This window comes from Cygnus atratus, chromosome 7 (genome assembly GCF_013377495.2).
Source record: "Cygnus atratus isolate AKBS03 ecotype Queensland, Australia chromosome 7, CAtr_DNAZoo_HiC_assembly, whole genome shotgun sequence".
Taxonomy (NCBI): domain Eukaryota; kingdom Metazoa; phylum Chordata; class Aves; order Anseriformes; family Anatidae; genus Cygnus; species Cygnus atratus.
The window spans coordinates 24,436,607-24,454,730 of record NC_066368.1 but is presented as its reverse complement, the minus strand read 5'-3'; the positions used below and the strand labels follow the sequence as shown (position 1 = coordinate 24,454,730).

At 45.1% G+C, this 18,124-nt stretch overlaps 1 protein-coding gene across 3 annotated transcripts in view; it reads left to right on the top strand.

Annotated features, from left to right (window-relative positions):
* MCU (mitochondrial calcium uniporter) overlaps positions 1–18,124 on the top strand; it is a 76,564-nt gene that overhangs the window by 29,002 nt on the left and 29,438 nt on the right. The window contains exon 1 of one of the 3 annotated variants that reach the window (XM_035554171.1): positions 12,899–12,998. The exons of the other annotated variants lie outside the window; for them this stretch is intronic. Within the exon in view, the coding sequence (XP_035410064.1) occupies positions 12,918–12,998 (81 nt within the window). The 5' untranslated portion in view covers positions 12,899–12,917. Of the gene's footprint in view, positions 1–12,898; positions 12,999–18,124 lie in introns of those variants that run through there. 3 annotated transcript variants of the gene reach the window in all.

Genomic DNA, 18,124 nt, shown 5'->3' with positions numbered 1-18,124 from the left:
TTACTGGGTTATCAGAAGTCAGGTTCTGCAGAGCAGTTGCATCAGTAAGACTGTGTGCTTTAAAAATGGCAGGGCAGGCATTCCTCGAATAGCAGAGCAGTGTTTCTTCACCTGGGTATTCCTTGGTGCATGTCTGGAGAACGTTTGTTTCATCATTCAGTTGTTCTCTTGATGCCACTGATTTATTGAATACTGCACCTTCTAGTGTCTTTTAAGTTTTTGTACAATTCTGCAATACTGTCATAAGTATTTTTAGCCAAGTTTCAGAATTTTGTAAGTCTTTGCTTAAAATAATCTAGCAACAGATCCAGGAGGAAGAGTCGAGTGCAAGGAATTTCGGTTGTTCAAGTAATGTATCTATAAAAAGATCTGTCCTATGATGAATAATGCACTGTGCTGGAAGAAGTTTGAGAGGCTTGTCATAGCTCTGGGTGCAGCACAGATTGTGTAAGTCATAGTAGTTGATAGTGCCTGGGCAGTGCCCTGCACCTGCTGCGGTGTCAGCAGGCGTGAGCAAAAACCAAGACATTGTGGCATTGCCAAATGTGCAGTGGCTGATGTCATTTCTTTTTTAAAACAGAGCTTGTAGCATTCTGATCCCTGGAAAAATGTATGCAAGTATTAAAAAAAAAAAGTGTTCTATCAAAATGCTGTAAGAGAGGAAACATTTCACTTGAGTCAACAGATTATGTACAAACTCGCTCCCTGTTCCTGTAAACAAACGGTGATATGGGTTTACAACGTGCCATGAGGCTTTGATTACAGGGACAAGTGAAGTAACAAATTGTACCCTGAACGCTTTGAGTTGTGATGTGGGATGCCAGCGAGCAAATGATAGTATATCATGAGTTAATATTGTATTAAGGGGATGTTATGGCATATGGCTGCGTCGCAAACCGAGCCCAGGCTGCATTTAGTTCCGTTGCACTATGAGAAAATGGGCAGGTTGTAGAAGTGCTTTCAGTGTATCACTTTAGTCTCCTTCCTTCAGGGTTCATTGTTAGGTAATCGGTTGTCATATGGGAGTGAAAAAAGGTATAAATATACTCTAAATTCACGCTCTGCATCCAAGGCTTCAAATGCAGGTTAGCAGCACTTTTTATTTCCCAGGTGAAATAGTCAACGTTCAGCTGGGGTCTGGGTAGATCTGGGTACCTCAGATGTCCTGGAATCAATGCATTGCGCTTGAAAATGCAGCTCGGTCAGGTACCAGGACCATCTGAAACAGATCTAAAGAAACATTTTAAAAAAACAAGTAAGGGCTTGAATTCTACTGAGAAAACAAGAAACCTGAGCAGTAGTTAAAACACCTTTTTGAGAAAGCTTGAGTCCTGTTTTTGCCTATGTGAATTTTTCAAAATTTATGAAGTTAGATGATGGCTAACAAAATGGCTTTCTTGCCAAATCCTTTGTGTGCTGCCAGTAACCTGACAAAAACCTCCAGTTCTGTAGCACTCTTGTAAAGCAGTTACATGCACGATCCTGGAGGGAGCGTTTTAATTGCGCGCCATAAACACTGCAAAGACCAGCTTCGTGCATTGTGTTCTCAGCTGTGCGTGGCTCGAGGGCACCTAGAAAGAAGCTTTTGGTCACTGAAGTTGCATTGCTGGACGTCTTCCTACTCCGTTTTGGCTAGTCCTCCTGGACGGGGAGGGTAGAGAAATGCCCCGTGCTTAAAATTAGCAGGGCTAATCTGGCTTAGAGCAGAGATGGAGCTATTGATTTCATATTTCAGAGCTGATAAATACCCATGCTGACTAATACTTGGTTCATGAAAACATCCTGTGGTAATCTTCTGCATCTCCCTGAGGATATGCAGTAGTAAGGATGGAAGAGCAGCCGGTTCTTCAGGGGCAAGTTGTTCCCCTTTCCCTGAAAAAAATCTCACTTTCTCTTCCTGCAATGAAAATTGATAATACTCACAGCTTTATTACAAGGCAAATGCTTTTTGTTGGTTTTAGTTTTGGCTGTAGGTACATTAAGCTGGACATAGTAAAACCCAAGAAGCAATCAGTTCTGCTACCGGTAGAATCGATATGCTCCGCTTCCCAAAGCGTATGCTATCATTTTTTTTCCTATAATGACCTGCGTAGTAAGGTGTTTTGTTAGTTCTTTCTGCGTGTCATTAATTATAAACGATGGTTCTTTTTGCGTGCCATTAATTATAAACGCTGATAGTAATGAAGATAAAGTGAAGTCAAAACTTACTGAGATTTCTGCAAAGCATGTGCAGCTGGTGGCTGGAAGAGCTGTAGTGGGTGAGATGCTTGCCTAAGCGACCTGTGTTTGAATCTCCTTTCACATTACTGTGTAGCAATTTTGCATTATTTATTGAAGAAGATGCGTAATCCACTCCTGTTTTTCTATTCCTGTCTTACAGCACCAACGCTGTCACAGTGAGGGGAACCTTTCAGAACACCAAATGCAGAATGAAACACGTGTAACGCTTCCAAATCTGCTTTATTCTGTTAGAGGCAGTTTATTCCTCTAAAGCCCAGAGTTCACAAATCACACGTGGAAATATTTGTCTTTTAAAACATTAGTTTCCTACTTCTGTGGCTGCAGCAAAAATGATTAAAGCATGCCGTAATTCTCCTCCAGTAAAGACACGCCGGGTGAGAACAGCATTAATGCTCTTGTCATTTTCATATTTTTTAATTTACAGGGATGACAGGTGTGTTTAGAATGAACAAACGGGATTTTGGAAGCTCTCTTAGAATTGACTCTCTGCATTAAACTTGGCCGGGGCCTTTCACTCGGCCTGGTGGCCTCTGCCAGTTGCTGTGGGAGGAGAGGCAGAGCTTCGCTCCGTTTTAAGCTGCTTAGATAAAAGACAGAGCTGATAGGCTAATTGCCTGCTCCGTGGTTTGCCATATGCTGCTGCTCTCTAGAGTGTTATTCACTATTGGCATTTGTCATCCAGAATTGTTTAAAAAAAAAAAAAAATTCAATTTAAAAGGCTGTCTCTGGAGAAGTGTCTGTGTACAGGAGGAAAAGGCTCGCTGAGACAAATAGTTTAATTTGAACCCTTGCAAAGGGTGAAGGTGACTGCAGGAAGAGATTTAATAAAGGATGTTAAAAGAAAAATCATTACTTTATTTGGCAGGCAGCTGCTCAGCGTAGAAATTTGGCTTCTGGCATCCCTGACCCTGCAGGAGTTTGCCTTGGACCGCGGTTGGGTTTTCCGTGCTGGTAATGTGCTGTGAGTCAGTCTGGAAATTGGGAATGCCTTCTGGTTGGAAATTTTTTTAATGGGACTAGGTAGTTTTCAGCTTGGCTTTTAGCATTCGCCTGGGCCACTAGGGAGCTGGAGGATGTAATGTGGAGAGAGCTTGGATGGCTTTGTAAGCCTTAATGGAAAAAGTCCAGCTGCAGTTCTGCTGATGCTGCCTCATAATGGGAGGGCCGGAGAGCGATTGGTCTGAGAAAGCGAGCTGGAGAAAGTGCTATTTATTGCTCGTGCAAAGCTATAGCTTGTCTAGGGGCAAACAGGCATGCAATGTGGGCTGCAGTTTGGCTGCAATATAGATGTTGCTGTGCACAGGAGGGTATGGATCCTCATCTTCCTTAGGTGGTGTAAGGGAGCCTAGAGTACAGCAAAAACAGCAATAACTTTTGCCAGACCTAATGCTGTTTTTCTGGCCCTAGCATAGCAGGACCTGCACCAATTCCCTGCTTATGCTGCTCTTCTGGATGTTGGAGGTAGCATAAAAACACAGCAACAGGTCTGCAAAAGATAATTTTTTTAACTTGTTTGTGTCATCTTGGATTGAAGCTGAAGGCAGAAAATGGTCTGTGATTGGAGCTGTTAAAAATGCAATCAAGTGCTCTTCTAATTCATCAGCTCAAAAGGAAAAAAAAAAAAAGCATCGCTGCTTTTTTCCAAAAAGTAGGTCCTTCAGCTTCTGAAATGGGGAAGAGCGAGGCTGGGCCCCCTGGATGGTCACACAAACAGGGAACAAACTCCGTGGAGCCGAGAGTGACTCCAGCTCTGTCTGGTGCTTAGCACAACAGCACTGGCATCGGATTTTGCTTCCCAGCTGTTTATGATAAGTCCTGGCCAAAAATGAGTTTCCACTGGCCACTCAGGTTTTGTACGTAACTAGTGGAAATATGGCTAGCTTCTTCCTGGCAGATTCAACCACAAGACTCAATCTTACCTGGCTCACTTGGTTTTGTTCTTGGTGCTAGTACGAGAGCTGAGAGATTGCTTCACTGCTTAGCCTGAGAGCTGATGTTCCTCTATGAGCTGGAATAAATGGCCTTTAAAATCTGGGTCTTTGGGGCAAATTGAAGATATTTTTATGCAGTAGCCAACATAACGGGGTAGTGTTTTGTGTTGTGAGGTTGCCCAATGTCCATGTGTGAAAAGAGAATTGGAAATCCTCACCTGGGTATCAGAAGATGGAGGAACCGAGATGGTTTCTACATGAACATACACTGTTAGTGGAGGCTGCTGCTGAAAGCCATCTCAAACCCTCCCCAGAATCACACAGAGCACGTCCCTGTTTGCTGTCCCCTCCAGTTTGCCCTATAAAAGCCTCGGAGGCTGCTGCTTCTGCCCCGCTGCATGTGGGTGATTGGGAAGTCAAACTGAGGAGCTCCCTGCAAAAACCATTTGGATATAGTCTGTAGTGATGGGTGGGAAAACTGTTACTCAATCAAGCTTTATAGCAGCGCTGCATAAGTTCAGAACTTAGCTTTTTGACTCGTTAACAAGAAGGTTTAATTGCCTAGAGTACTTATCCATGGGGAGATATATTTGGACAGATTTCTTTTGTAAATATTGTGAAAGAAGCTCATGCTTCTGTTCGTCCCGTTTAGCTGTGTCACAGGATGCTGTGTTCTTTTCATGGCCATTGATTGAAGTATTTTTGTATCTCTGGTATTCCAGTTAAAGCCATAGCAAAAAGATGCTAGAAATAACACTTGGAGGGAGAGGGGGGGAAAAGGGAAAAAGCTTGTGTCTTCCTTGTTTTTTCTCTGAGCCCAAGAAAATTTCATGTCAGCTATAGCTGGCTTGGATGGGGTTGAAAGAACGGGGTGGCAGACATTAAGCAGTTAGAAAATGGCCAGTGATTTATGGTTTGGTGGACCAGTTGGTCATCCCAGCTACATCACATAGTCACCTTGTCCCTCTCTGTCCTGGACGTGTATGAACCCTCCAGGATGACCAGGTGGCATTTAAATATACTCGCTCACATAAATGAAGCCCTAAGAATGGATCTCCTCAGCGCTGCATGGATAAATACCTGGGTTCCCCACGTCCCTTCTGGTGATGTTCACGTTGTCTTTTAGATGCCTTCAGGAAAAGATAAAAGCTTTGGTAAGTGAAATGACTCAAAAAAAACAACTGGTTTTGGTCCTCTAGTACCCGAGAACTCAGCTGGCTCTGCTGGAGACTGACCGTGGGTGGCTCTTGTGGTAGTAGTGCTCTCCTCTTCCCCAGGAGCTAAGCATTGTAGTCTTGGCATTGTGGAGACAAACTGGTAAGAGCTGTTAGCATCCTTAGCAGCCTTCACTGTCAAAGCAGGTGCCTGTTGCAGAGGAAAGCACCGCTTTAAATGGAAAATCTCTACCCCTCATTTCATTAAAAAAAAAAAAAAAGCTTTAATAGAAGTGTTGCTTTCATGCATCTGCGTGATGTGAAGGACCCAAGGTTGGTTAAGCCTCACAGTGGGGAGTAGCGAGATATTTAGGGACTGCTGCTTGTCTGAAATACGGATGCCATGATGGGGTAATAAAAGAGTGCAAGGGGTTTCTGTTACAGCAAAGCTAGAAAGCCGTGTGATGTAAAAATAGAAGAGACAGAAGCAAAGAGGAGGTGTCTTTCTGCCTACTCAAAAGAGTTCAGAGTCGAGCAAAAAACATTAAACAACTCAAAAACCTGCAAGATCTCTAAATATGGCTGGCTGTTTTTTCAGCCCCGTGGTATATTTGAAATCTTTTTCCAGTGGCTCTGTCATCTCAGCTCTAATTCATAAGGGGAAAAGGCTTTTCCTGTAATGGTATCAGAGCACATTGATCTCCCCTCCCTTGGCCAGGGGAACAGGAGCAGTATAGCCAAGAGGTGCGCTACCTCCTGTAGAGCAGGTGGCACCGAGTCCCTTTGTCTTTTTCTCCAGTGTGCTTCTGTCTGCACGTCATTCCTGAAAATCTCTGGTTTTTTTTTAGGAGAAAAAGCAGAACAGCGGCACGAAATGGTCAGCTTCAGAGACAGCAAGAACGCTGTGGTCCGGGAGCAGCGAACCTCTCTTCCTCTCTTCCCTGAGATGGGAGACCCGCTGCTGTCTCCGTGGAGAGATGGCTCTGTAGGAGACATCTTGGGGTGGGAGGGAAGTGTTTTGGGGTCGGTTCTGCTACGTGAACAAACAGCATCATGCTTTTGAGGCTCTGTGGCTCTGTTTGCCAAGCAATGGGAGGTGGTGGCTGAGATTCAGCACTGGCGTGGGTTTTCTAAGTACACATGGTTAGTGGCTGAGGAGGAAAGAGATTCCCCTAGAGCAATTTCTGCTTCATAACTCCTCTTGGAGAAATGAAGAAACATTCAGTGAGCTTCACAGAAGACCGGAGCTTGTATTTCCCTGTGTTCACGTGCCTGCAGACTGAGATGGCTTCTGTTGAGGCTTGGGACCCTCAGGTCTCTTTGGCAAGGAGGAGAGGGGCTGGGCTTTCATTCATGGGCTGCACAGGGCTGAGTGTTGTGAGAGCAGCCTCAGTAAAACCTTCCCATCGCTGGTTGCTATGAGCTGCTTGTGAATCCAGGTTTATTTCTGTACGCGCTTACGAGCTCTGCCACCTCCGTAAGCTGAGCGCAGGGCTCGCCACCGGCGACACGGGAGCAGGATCGTGAGCACCCAGCAGCCTTGTCTGCACTCGGCTTGCTCAGCCCTCGTGCTCAGCAGCATCGCTCTTGTGAACGTGCAAAAGGGGTGGAAAAGGCTTGTGGGCAGGGCTGCGGGGCTGGCGAGTTAATGCGTTAAGATGTTTGCTGGCTGCCGTGCAGCCAGAGTGCTAAAATACATGAGTTTTTCCCCACATTTTCATGCTGTTAATATCTCTCTGACATAGATAAAGCGTTTTGTTGTGTGCGTGCTCCCCCAGCTATGCGATGATCTGAAAGCTGCTGCCTGTAGGGAAATGATGTAGGAGAGCCTTGTGGCCGTGGTTACTTTTGCTCCGATTTCTACAAGTGTTTGTTACAGACGGGAATGAGTTCATCACGGAGCATATGCCGTTTGCTTAAGCTCTGATACTGTGAATGTGGATTTTCCATTCTTCATGCTGCTAACCGAGCTGACTAAATAGGCACATCCTCGTATTGAATGATTAGAAGTAGGCTATTTCTTTTCCTGCCTCCCAAATTGTTTTTTGCAAGCGTAGTACCCATAAGGTGGCTGGCACCCGTTTAGCAGTGCCGTGCTTCTGTTCTCCCGGGGTGTTCGTAAAGCAAACACCAAGCAGGGTGCTGGATCCAAGCAGGATACACCTGTACCTAACACGCTGGCAACAACTAACAAGTGGGCTGTACAACATGGTTTGCTTTGCGTGCTGTCTTTGAAGCTTGCCTCTGAGTTGTGTTTTCTTCTCCAGAGCACTGAGCATCCTTGGGAGGACAGGCTGCTTGGTGCTTGACAGGTTAAAAGCCTGGTGCAAGCCCTCAGGTCATTACGTGCTGCTTTGCTCCCTGTATTTTTCTTATTTTGCACAGGGAGAAGCGGTAAACATCAGTGGTGGTAAATTGCTAAATTTGTGGCATCAGTGCTCGTTGTCTAGGAAGCTGTGCTTTAATTAAATGTGTTGCAGAGGTGAGGGGCCGGGGTGGTGCTGGACACTTGGTGGGGTTATGCAGCTAGCTCTTGTGCCATTCCTGCAGCGCTCTGCTGGGGAGGAATACGGGTGGTGAGTTACAGTCTCTGTTTTCTGCCCTTGACCCACTCGAGTTCCCCAGAGCAGGTGTCGCTGCACAGGAGGGCAGGAACAGATGCAGTCCCCAGGGCTCACGGTGCTGTGTCCTTCCTGGAGCTGAGCATATCGTCTGGGGCACGGCTCCTTCCGCGGCCAGCGGATTTTGGCAGAGGTCTCCAGCAGCCTTTTGGCTGGTGAAGCAGCGACGGTGGGAAAAGCAGCGTTTGCTCAGGTCTTCTGTGGGAGAAACGGGCCTTCCAGGGGAGCGTGGATGTTCAAGAGAAAGGAAAATCTCCAGGAACTTTCTGCTTAGGTGAAGACTGTTGTTAATTGTGCAAAGGATTGTGGTACCTCAGTTTATTTTTTAGCTAAAATCCTCCTTGGGTTTAACAGAGCGTTCATCTCGGCATTAACACCCCGGTCCCACAATGAGTTTTTGAATAGTTTAAAATTCCAATTTCTCAAGCCCAATTATTTTCCTTTTTAGAAGGAGAAGATACCTGTTTGAGCAGGAAAGTGCTGTTGATCTTTACTGTAGTAATTAGCTTTCTGTAATTAGCTCAGTTGCTTGGTATTACACGTGGATAGAAGCAAAACTTCCTACTTGCAGCAAATGCTGGAGCAAATTACAAAGATTTGCTTTGGAAGCAACAGCTACCATGTAGTATAAGAAGCATTTGGCTGTAGTAGAGGAGCAGAATGACTTCTGTAGGAGTAATTCATAATATTAATGCAGCCCTGGATCGTGCTTGCGCTCGGACAAATGCATTAGTCGCAGAGAAAAATGATTTGTTTTAGCAAGATGGGTGAATGCAAAACATCTTGAAGGGTCAGCAGTGTTCAGCTAACATTCAAGTCCACGTGTGGATGTGAATGTATGGATTCAAGGTCCGTACAGGGATGCAAAAACCCATGCCAACTCCTGTGTGAAGAATTCCTGCATCATTTTGGGTGGGTAATTTGGTGCAGTCTCAAATCACTCAACCGCTTTTTCAATGCTGTCTTTTCTATATGCTAATTTTCTGGTATTGTGTGTTTTTTGTTTTTTTTTTGGCTTTTGTGCTGGGAGCGATGTAATTACCTCTGACAGCAAATAATTTCCCAACAGAAAATGGATGAGGCAGAAGCGTAGAAGTGTATTAACGTATTTGGTGGTGTTGCCTGCTGCAGTGCACTAAGAATTGGGGTAGATGAGGGGAAAATAAATGCTGGAAATGCCCTGAGCCCTTCTCTTACCTGGGTGCCTCGCTGCTGTTGCATGTGCTGCAAACCAGGCTCGGGGCTCCCAGCACCTGGGGGAAACCCCTGTGGTGAGACTGGGGATCTGCCTCCTGTTTGTGGTGCAGAGCACAGGGCTTCCCTGCAGCACAAAAAAAAGGTAATTCCCCGAAGCAGTGCTCACGTATAGCGGGAGGAAAGCGGTGGACTTAATTCCAAAGCTGTTTTTTAGCATGCTGGGTAAAAATCTGTTCTGCAAAGGCACCTTGCGGCCAGGGAGCTGGGATTCCTCGTGCCATGTCACTGGGTCCCCACCTGGGCACGGGGGAAGCGCTGCAGTGCTGCGAGGTAAGTGGTGGAGAGGCTGTTGGAGTAGCAAAATTTGTGCTAGCGAGCCTGCCGCTAACCAGTAGCTTTCCTTATTTAAAAGAGGGAAATACGGAGGTAAGCAGCCCGGAACAGATGGTCTCAGTGCGGCTGCTTTGATCAGCAAATTTAGAAACAATGGGATCCGAGTGCTCAAATGTTAGCTGTTCTGGGGTCTGCAGAGCAGGGAGCCAGGAGAGGCGCCTAACGGGGAAGACGTGCTTCCCATGCAGCTGCCGTGGGGTGGAAATCCCTTTGTTCACGTTCCTTGTGCCATCCCAGTCCTCCTTGCGTGGGGATGCAAACCTGGCTGCATGACCTGGCTGCTGGAAGCGATGGCTGTGTGTAGGGCTTCCCCGGAGCAGCCATTCCTCTCATCACCTCCCTTTTCATAATCTGCCTTTTCAAAGGGGCTGCAATGTTTTCACCTGGAGGTAATGCAAAAGGAAAAAATGTCACTTAACGAGATTATTGCCCATCTGCATTTTAATGTGGCTGTCAGCTGTGGGCTGTCTTGTGGGTTATTGGTGTTAGGTGGCGGAGATCAGAGCGCCTTTGTTTAGCTAGACTTCATTTTTTTGTTCTCTGCAGACCAAATAAGATTTTATGTGACTTTAGGTTACCTGACACACAAATCTGAGTGTCAAACAGGTTGTCGGAATGAGCATGGCTTATGCAGATATTAAATACAGGCTGTGCACTGAAAAATGACTCGAGAAACGTGTTAACTGATGCGAGCCTGTTTTCATCCGGTGTAAGCCACCGATGACAGCATGGTGTTGCACTGCCTTTGGGGAAGGCACTGGTGTACAAAAAACAAATAAATGACTGTGCATCTAGTCTAGGGTGAGGTTGGTGAGAGAGCAGTGAAAGTTACCCTTCACTGTCAGCCTCTTGGTGAGGGGAAAACTAGGTGTGTTTTTTTTTTTTTTAAATGCTCAACTTCAAGGGAAACTTGGGGATTTGTTTTCAGGTGTATGTTTATGCTGAGGATGTAGGTGTGTGTACAGGCACTTGGGATGTGAACCCTTAGTTGCTATGCACTTATACATATTCATTGCTCTGAAAGGTGTCAAATATTTCTGCACGCTCTGGCCAAACGTTTTTACATGTGAGGTGCAGGCCGATTAGTAAAATCCCTGCTGGTATTTCTGCCTGCATCCTTTCCTGACTTCCTTGTTGCTGTGTTTGTGCCCTGGTGTTTCAGCCTGGAGTTCATCAAACTTGAAGGTGTTTGGCTTTATCGGTGCTTCTCAGCCTGCGACACGAAGGACCTGAAAGAGGAAACAAGGTGGAAGAAGCATGCCCTTGGCTCATCCTACAAGTCACTCGGAGGAGTACTGGAAGCACTCTTGATTTATTTTAAGCACAGAATGAATTTGAGACCTTAAAACGTGATTGTTCCAGCCCTCTGACATCCAGAAGCACAAGCCCTGAGGAGTCACTCAGGGGCAGCTGTCAAGCTTGCTGCGTGCTCCTTCCCCCAAGTGGAGCTCCCTGCATTTATTGGACGCCCTGAGCGGTGCGTTAGGCGCTGGGCGTTGGGCAGAGGCCGCCGTGGGAGGGCTGGGATGCCACACTGGTGTGCAAATGGATGGCTTGGCTGTAAGGCGAGAAGGCTGGAGAGGTGTAAAGCACGTGCTGCAGTCCTTGCCCTCCTCTCTCTAGTAGAGGGCTTCAAAATAGCGTGCTTTAGAGCTGGATGTTGGCTACAGGAGAGTGTGTTCAGTAAATCGGCGTGAAACAAAGCTGCAAGTAATAGAGCTGGACTGGCTACTGGGCATGAGTAGCCCATAAGCAGACTGGTTGTACTTTGCTTTATGAGTAAATGCTGGTTGTACAAGTGTCTTTGGCTGTTTTCTCATTTGGGGCTTCCCAAATGTGCTGGTTTTCGAGGGATGACCGAGTACTGCAGCTACTTGAGGTGTGCTGGTGGACGATGCCTGGCAGCTCAGCTGGAAAGCAGGGGCCCGGCAGCAGTGCCTGGCTCTCCACATGGGGTGCTGGGCATCTTTAAACTGCCTGTCTCTCGGGGATTTTTGGTCACTGGTATCCTAGTGCACGCCTGCAGAGAGAAATAAGTAGGGGTAGGTGATGAGTTAGGGTACAGCAGATTCAGGAGTCCTCCAAATCCTACTTCATTCTCTTCCTGGAGCAGGGTCTAGGCATTTGGACGTGAAAACCCTTTATAGTGGTTATACAGCATCAGGCTACGGTGTTTGAGGCTGACGTTAGCCTTGGGGAGAGGGCTGGGATGTGGCAGGACCCCTGTCTTCAGCAGGAAAGCAGGAGCCATCTCAGTTAAGTGTTTTGGTTCCTCTGAAAGATGCTGTTCGTTTTTCCTGTCCATCGAACGCTAGGAAATTGGACTGGGGAAGAAGGGAAAGATTTGGTGTTAGTTTGGGGTAACTGTAACCCTGAATTTGGAGGGGGAAGCTCAAGGAGTTTCTTCTCCAGGTTTATGCTGTGTAACGTGGATCTCGTTTTGCTTCGATGGCTTGCAGCATTGACAAGGGGAGGTCTGTTAGATGCTCGCAGGAAATGTGTGCAGAAAAAGAAAGATGAGTTCGGCCGTAAATTTGGGTTTATTACAAGGTGATGCTGGGGTTAATGAGGACGAATAGCTTTTCTGTGTGCATCTGTAGAGGGCTGATGTATTGACTGGACTCCAGAAAGAGTTAAAGCCCCCAAATTAATAGTGGAGCTTTTATTGAAATGAATGTTTTTGTAGCTGTTTAATACAGTGCTCTTTGAGAAAGCTGGGATCTGACTGAGCCACTTGGCAACCCCTTTGTGGGGGCTGAAAGGTTCCCCTGTGCTTTTATGGAAGTAAAAAAGGAAAATTAATCTGAAGGATGGATGTCCTTCCTTTGTGGAGAACAGAACCCTTAATGCAATATTGGAGACTTTACTTTTTCTTAGCTTGATTTGATTTAAGCCCTCAAAGCTTCAGCTGCCACTTTCAGCCATGTTTCTCTGATTTTTCATTGGGGAACAGGGATGAATGCAAATACAGACCTGCCAACAAGTGGCACAGTACTTAATAAGATTAAGCTTCCAGTGATGCTAGCCTTAATTCCTGGTTAGACAGAAAACGTCAGTTCCAGATGTCAGCAGGGATGATGGAGTATTTCTCATTTCCCGGTTGCAAATTCTGCAAGGAGGAAAAGCAGCGGTCACAAGGCTGTATTGATCACACCGAAGCTCTTCTATCCAGCGTCATAACATCAGTGCCCAGCGAGGAGTCGTTCCCAAACAACTTGTTTGGGAGGCAGTCTTATTTTTTTTATGTAGCATAGTTAGATTAAATTTCTAGGATGGAGGACACCTGTATTTTTTTTAAAAGCTATAATCCCAGGGAACTTCTGTTTGTTCATAGGTGAGATCTAAACAAATCTCTTTTCCAGATGAATTCCTGAACTGTCATGCTGCAGGGTTTGTTTGGTTTGTGCAGCTGGAGCCGCTTACACGACGGATGGAACATACTACATGCGGAGCAGGAACAGGTCTGTTGTGGTTGCTGGCGTCCCTGAGCTTTTGGTGTGAGGACAAGCAATGGGCTGCTGCAGGCAGCACCTCTGTTTGTGAAGCCAGCCTCTTTAGAAATTTCTGCATCTCTGGCTGTTCAAAGTTTAAAATAATAGATGAGATAGTCTTTAGAATCATTGTTAGATAAGTAATGTTTTTGAAAAATCCTGTCCTGCTTGCAAGCTCGTGTTTCTCAGTCCCTTCGCTGAGGTCTCTATTTATACCCATTGAGCACTGTAACTACAGTAATGCTTTGGAAATGGAGTCTCTTGCTAGGATCCAAAACTATTTTAATGGACTTCTCAGTTGAGTGCCAAGCTGGGAGGATAGTGGATTATTTGCGTAGCCTGAACCGCAGGTCAGCACTGCCTGGGGGAGCAATGCGGGCTTTGTGTGCTCCTCTCGGTGCCGTTCGCACAGCAGCAGCAATCCCCAAGTCTTTTGGACAAGGTCTAAATTGTTGGTGACAATCTGCTCTGGTCTGTCTCCTCACCTCTCAGCACCCTGGGTGTGCAGGGAGCATGGGGAAGCCTATCCTTGCCTGCTGCACGCCCTGACCTAAATGGAAGCGGTAACATGCTGAGCTGCAAGTCTTGCCCCGAGGAAATCCTTGCTCCAAATCACAACAAAGGAAGGAAACACCTGCCCTGGGGCTTCCCCTGTGTGCATCCCTTCAGGTGATGGTAGCAGAGTGGAGGCAGCCTCCAACCCAAAATGCGGGTTCCTCTGGTCGGCCCCGCCGGCAGGCAGAAATCCCAGCCCTGAGCGTTGCTGGGACTTCCTGCTGGTTATTTATTTACAGGCTTCAAGCACCGCTGAAAGCAATCAAAAGGAGAACATCCTTGGGCACTGCAGTGACACATGGCTCACCGTGAGCAGGGCGTGAATGGGATCTCTCCTCCAAGATCCCATTTAATATCGATTCAGTTATCATAATAACGCTCTGCCAAAAGGCTATGGAGATCTCACATGGAGATTTTGCAGATGTAAATTTCAAGTCACTGTGTCTGAGCTGTGGAATTGAAGATGTCATGGGTCTGCTGAAAGATGTCGGCTTATTAAAACCTGGGAGGGTAGCAAAAAAAAAAAAAACACAGATTTTTATGCAATTAAATGGGCAATGATTGGTTTTCTCACTCACGGGGAACTCTGTGCCAGAGTGGGAGGAAGCATCTTGCATTTTCTTTCGTCTCAGGCAGTTATAGCTCTATTTTTTTAATCACAGTGCAGATAAAGTCAAAAGCAAGGTATTGTCTGGGTCAGGATCAGAAGTCAGCTCATAGGCTTTGAAGGTTTTGTGATAAGGATGCCTAGATTATTTTTGTGCATGTTAACTTTGAGGCTTATTTTAATTACTGTATTCTCTGAAGCCTTGAAATGTTAGCCTTTTAAAGGCAGCTGCTTCTAAAAATGCAGCCTGGGAGAAGGGATTATATCTAATCAGTAAGATCACCTTCCAGTCTTTTAGAGCTGCATGTATCGTGTTTAAATACATTTTTTGTCATTGCAGCAGGGAATGCAGGCAGTCCTCAGGTTTTTGTTTTTTTTTTTACAGATGTGGACACTCTTCAGTTCTCTTCTGCAAGACAGCTTTCCTAATTCTTTAACTTCACTTTTTTTTTTTGCCAGTGTATGAAAAAACTTAAGAAACAGGTCAAGCTTCTCAAGGGAGCAAAAAACGGAGATGGGGACTAGGCTCCTAGAAATTTAGGCATCCAGAAGACAAATAGGTTTATGTTCGTTTTCTTCCCCTCTTCAACTTCCATGGAAGTTAGTTAGCAAGTCTTGTTTATTTCTTGTGGAAGTTGCAGAGGTATCTGGTTCCAGGTTTGGTTTTGGCTTGTACATGCTAGATTTTTTTCTCTCCTTACAGTGAGTAGTAACTTTGTGTTTTTTTTTAAAAACTGAGTTCTCTGACCAGGTGCTTGGAGTATTTGTTGATCTACCGAGTGCTCTTACGGTAGCTGCATTTGACTTGGATATTTATATTTCGTCTTCAGTTGGAATAAGTCAGAAAAATAGCTTATTTAGTAAATATTTTTTTGATTTAAATGAGTCTTAAAGTATATGACTATTTGCACGTGTACTTTCTGAGCTAGTAAGCGCAGTGCTATGCTTGGAGCAATGATGATTGCCTCAGGTCAGTGCTCTGGTGAACCAGCCACTGGACATGAGCATCGTTTCAGGTAAATAATACAAGTAGAAATGGTGAATACATTTAGGATTGATTATTTCAAATGAGTTTTCCTACTCAGTGACTTGCCTTGTTATTGAAGGTAGAGATTTGGGGAATTGCTTGGTCATATCCCAGAGATATATTGCATTGCAGTATTGTTCGGCCAACCACGAAGATTATGTAAGGAGGCTTTTGCCAGGCTTGATTAAATCCAATAACATTTATTCTTTGTTAAAAGTGGGGACAACAGCTTTTCTGCTTTTTTTAAATCTTCAAGAACTCCAGCTGATGAACTGAGCATCAATTGCTGTTCCCTAATACCTACATTGAAGCTCTGTTCCTTTTCCCTTCTCTGCTTTTCAAACTCTTTCTTTCTTTTTATTCTAGTTGTGCATTTGAAGGAAACTGGGTTCATGTAGATCGAAGCCTTTTCCTTGTCCAGATATCCTTGCTGCTATGAGCACTGGGGATTGAAAGGAATGATATGGTTAAGAAGTCATAATTTGAAACTTAGTTTTTTTAGCTAGAGCAAAGATTAGCTTTAGCAAACATGCTTCTTTTCCCTCACATTCCCAAATGATGGCTGGTGGCCTCTATGAAGTTACTCATAGGTATAGGTATTTCGGGAAAAATACCTAAAATCTCAATAAATACCCCAATTACAGCCTGGGCAGTGCAAAATGTCCGTTCTCTTGGCAGTGGCGGGGATCACCTTGGCATCCCGGAGAGGTCCTGTCTTTGCACAAGTTCTGCTCTTTTTTTTCAAAAGCCCTGAGAAATATCTCTTATGTTCAAAAGGTAATTGAGAATATTTTTCCTGAATTTCAAGTTGCTTAGTTATCTGTGTGCCCAGTCCTTCTGTGAAACAAACTGCGTGGAAATAACACGGATCATAACTGGCTTAAGTGATTTACCTTGGCATTATTAGGTGGAACTGTGTTGTGGTACCCATTGTGCTCCCTGTGACCTCTGGAACCTCAGTGTGCAGGTTAAATGAGGTGGGCAAATGTGGGGTAAATGATCTGTGGTGTGCTTTCTCTGCCTGTGATTTTATTTTAACAGCTAAAGGAAAGGATCGGGGAGGCGGGGATGCTTTCCTAAAGAGCCTGAAATCATACGTTCCCAAGCAGAATTATTAACTTCAGGCATCTGTTGAGGAGAAAATCTGAAGTTAAACTTGAGAAAACACCTTGCTAAGTGGCATACCAGCTTTAGCAAGGTTCTGCAGGCGTGTGCTGGAGGGCACGCCGAGGTGCAATGACGCTGCAGCCAGAGGCTTGCCGAAAGGCTGGAACCCAAGGGTGCAGGTAACAGCCTGAGCACAGAGCAAACATGCCATGCAAAGCAAGCGTATGTCCTGCAGCTCCCCTGAAGAGAAGAGGGGCTGTAAGCACAGAGGGTGGCAAGTTGCTGCTGGGTCATAGCTATCCAAAAAGAAAATAATATATATATAAATGGAGCTTTTGCTCCTCATGTTGGCGTTGGTTGTTCTTTGGTTTAAGTGTGAAACCTCACTGAAGCTGTTGCAGGCATGAGCAGGTGTTGGCAGTGCGTTGTGTGGATGCTTATTTCCCACCTTCCACACCCTCTTCAAGCTCTGCCCTTGCAAGGGCACATGCTCTTGCAGGAGTCTTTGCTCAAGACTTTGTTCAGCTTTAGCCTTTTTCGAATGCAAGGACAGGTTTTCTGCCTGCTGCCCTCCCTTCATGTCCTTGGGTGAAATGCAGACTAGCAGATAATTCCAAATGTTTAACTGAGAAATTACTCTAAAATATTTATTCTGTAATTGGGTTGAACAGCTTTTGCACTCCAATATAATCAACTATTTTATACCCACTTCAGGCTGCAGGTAATAGACTGAACTGCGTACTTTATATCTTACCTCTTCTGCATTATTCATAGCCCATTGTCCCTGTTCCCATCTTGTGAGATAAATGACCTCTGTTTTCAATAGTTAAATTTGATTTATTCTACCTTCAGCCTGTGTAATATTTAAACAGATCCCAGAGTTGAAAGATAATTTCTCTGAGACCCGAAGTGCGGTATTACATTGAGCTAGTATCCATTGATGCATCACAATGATAGCATCCATTTGAGGGGAAAGCAAACCAAGAAGAACACATTTGAGGATTACAAGTTCTATCATCCACAATCCAATTTTTTTTTCTGCTGGCAGTGTTAGAAAGCCGGTTCCTTTTAATCTTATCCTGATGATTCATCTACTCTTGGATTCTATAAAGCTATCTAACACCAGAAGCTCTGTGCTATGCTTTTGGAGAGGAGAACTACTTGTGCGAGTTCTGTCCTTGCCATTTTTCCTGCCTAGCACAGCTGTGGCTGCCTCCAGTGCTGGGAATCGCCCCTAGGATGAAATGGAAGGTCATTGACAGGGAGCAGGACAAAAGCAAGGATTGTGGTTTGCAGTTGGATAGCGTATTTTGACCTGTGTACTTTGAGTCAGACAAGATTGGTTTGCTATCTGTGTCAAGTCATGCCTAGGAAGGAATAAAGTTTCTTGAATGGAGGAAGAATGTTCCTTTTATGTGAGGGAAGCTGATAAATCACTTGGTATTTACCTGAACTCCCTCTTTTGGCTTAAGTAGCAAAAATAATTCAGTTGAGAGATGACTTGAATGGCTTCTTACACGGGCTGTTACCCCAGGGATGAAGGGTATGGGGGGACATCCACGTGCGTGTGTCAGGGACAGCTCTGCAGTGTCTGCTGTATTACTTCTCTGTCCTGGCAAGTTGTTTTGTGACTAACTGAACTGATGTACATCATAAAGGAGTGATCTCATGGATAAATTTGCTTAGAAAGTACTTTTTCAAGTATTTTAGCAAACTTAGACAAGCGTTGAAACGCTTAATGGTTTCTGTGCCAGAAATATTTTAACTCCATTAAATATCATTGAATATTTTTGTGTGAGC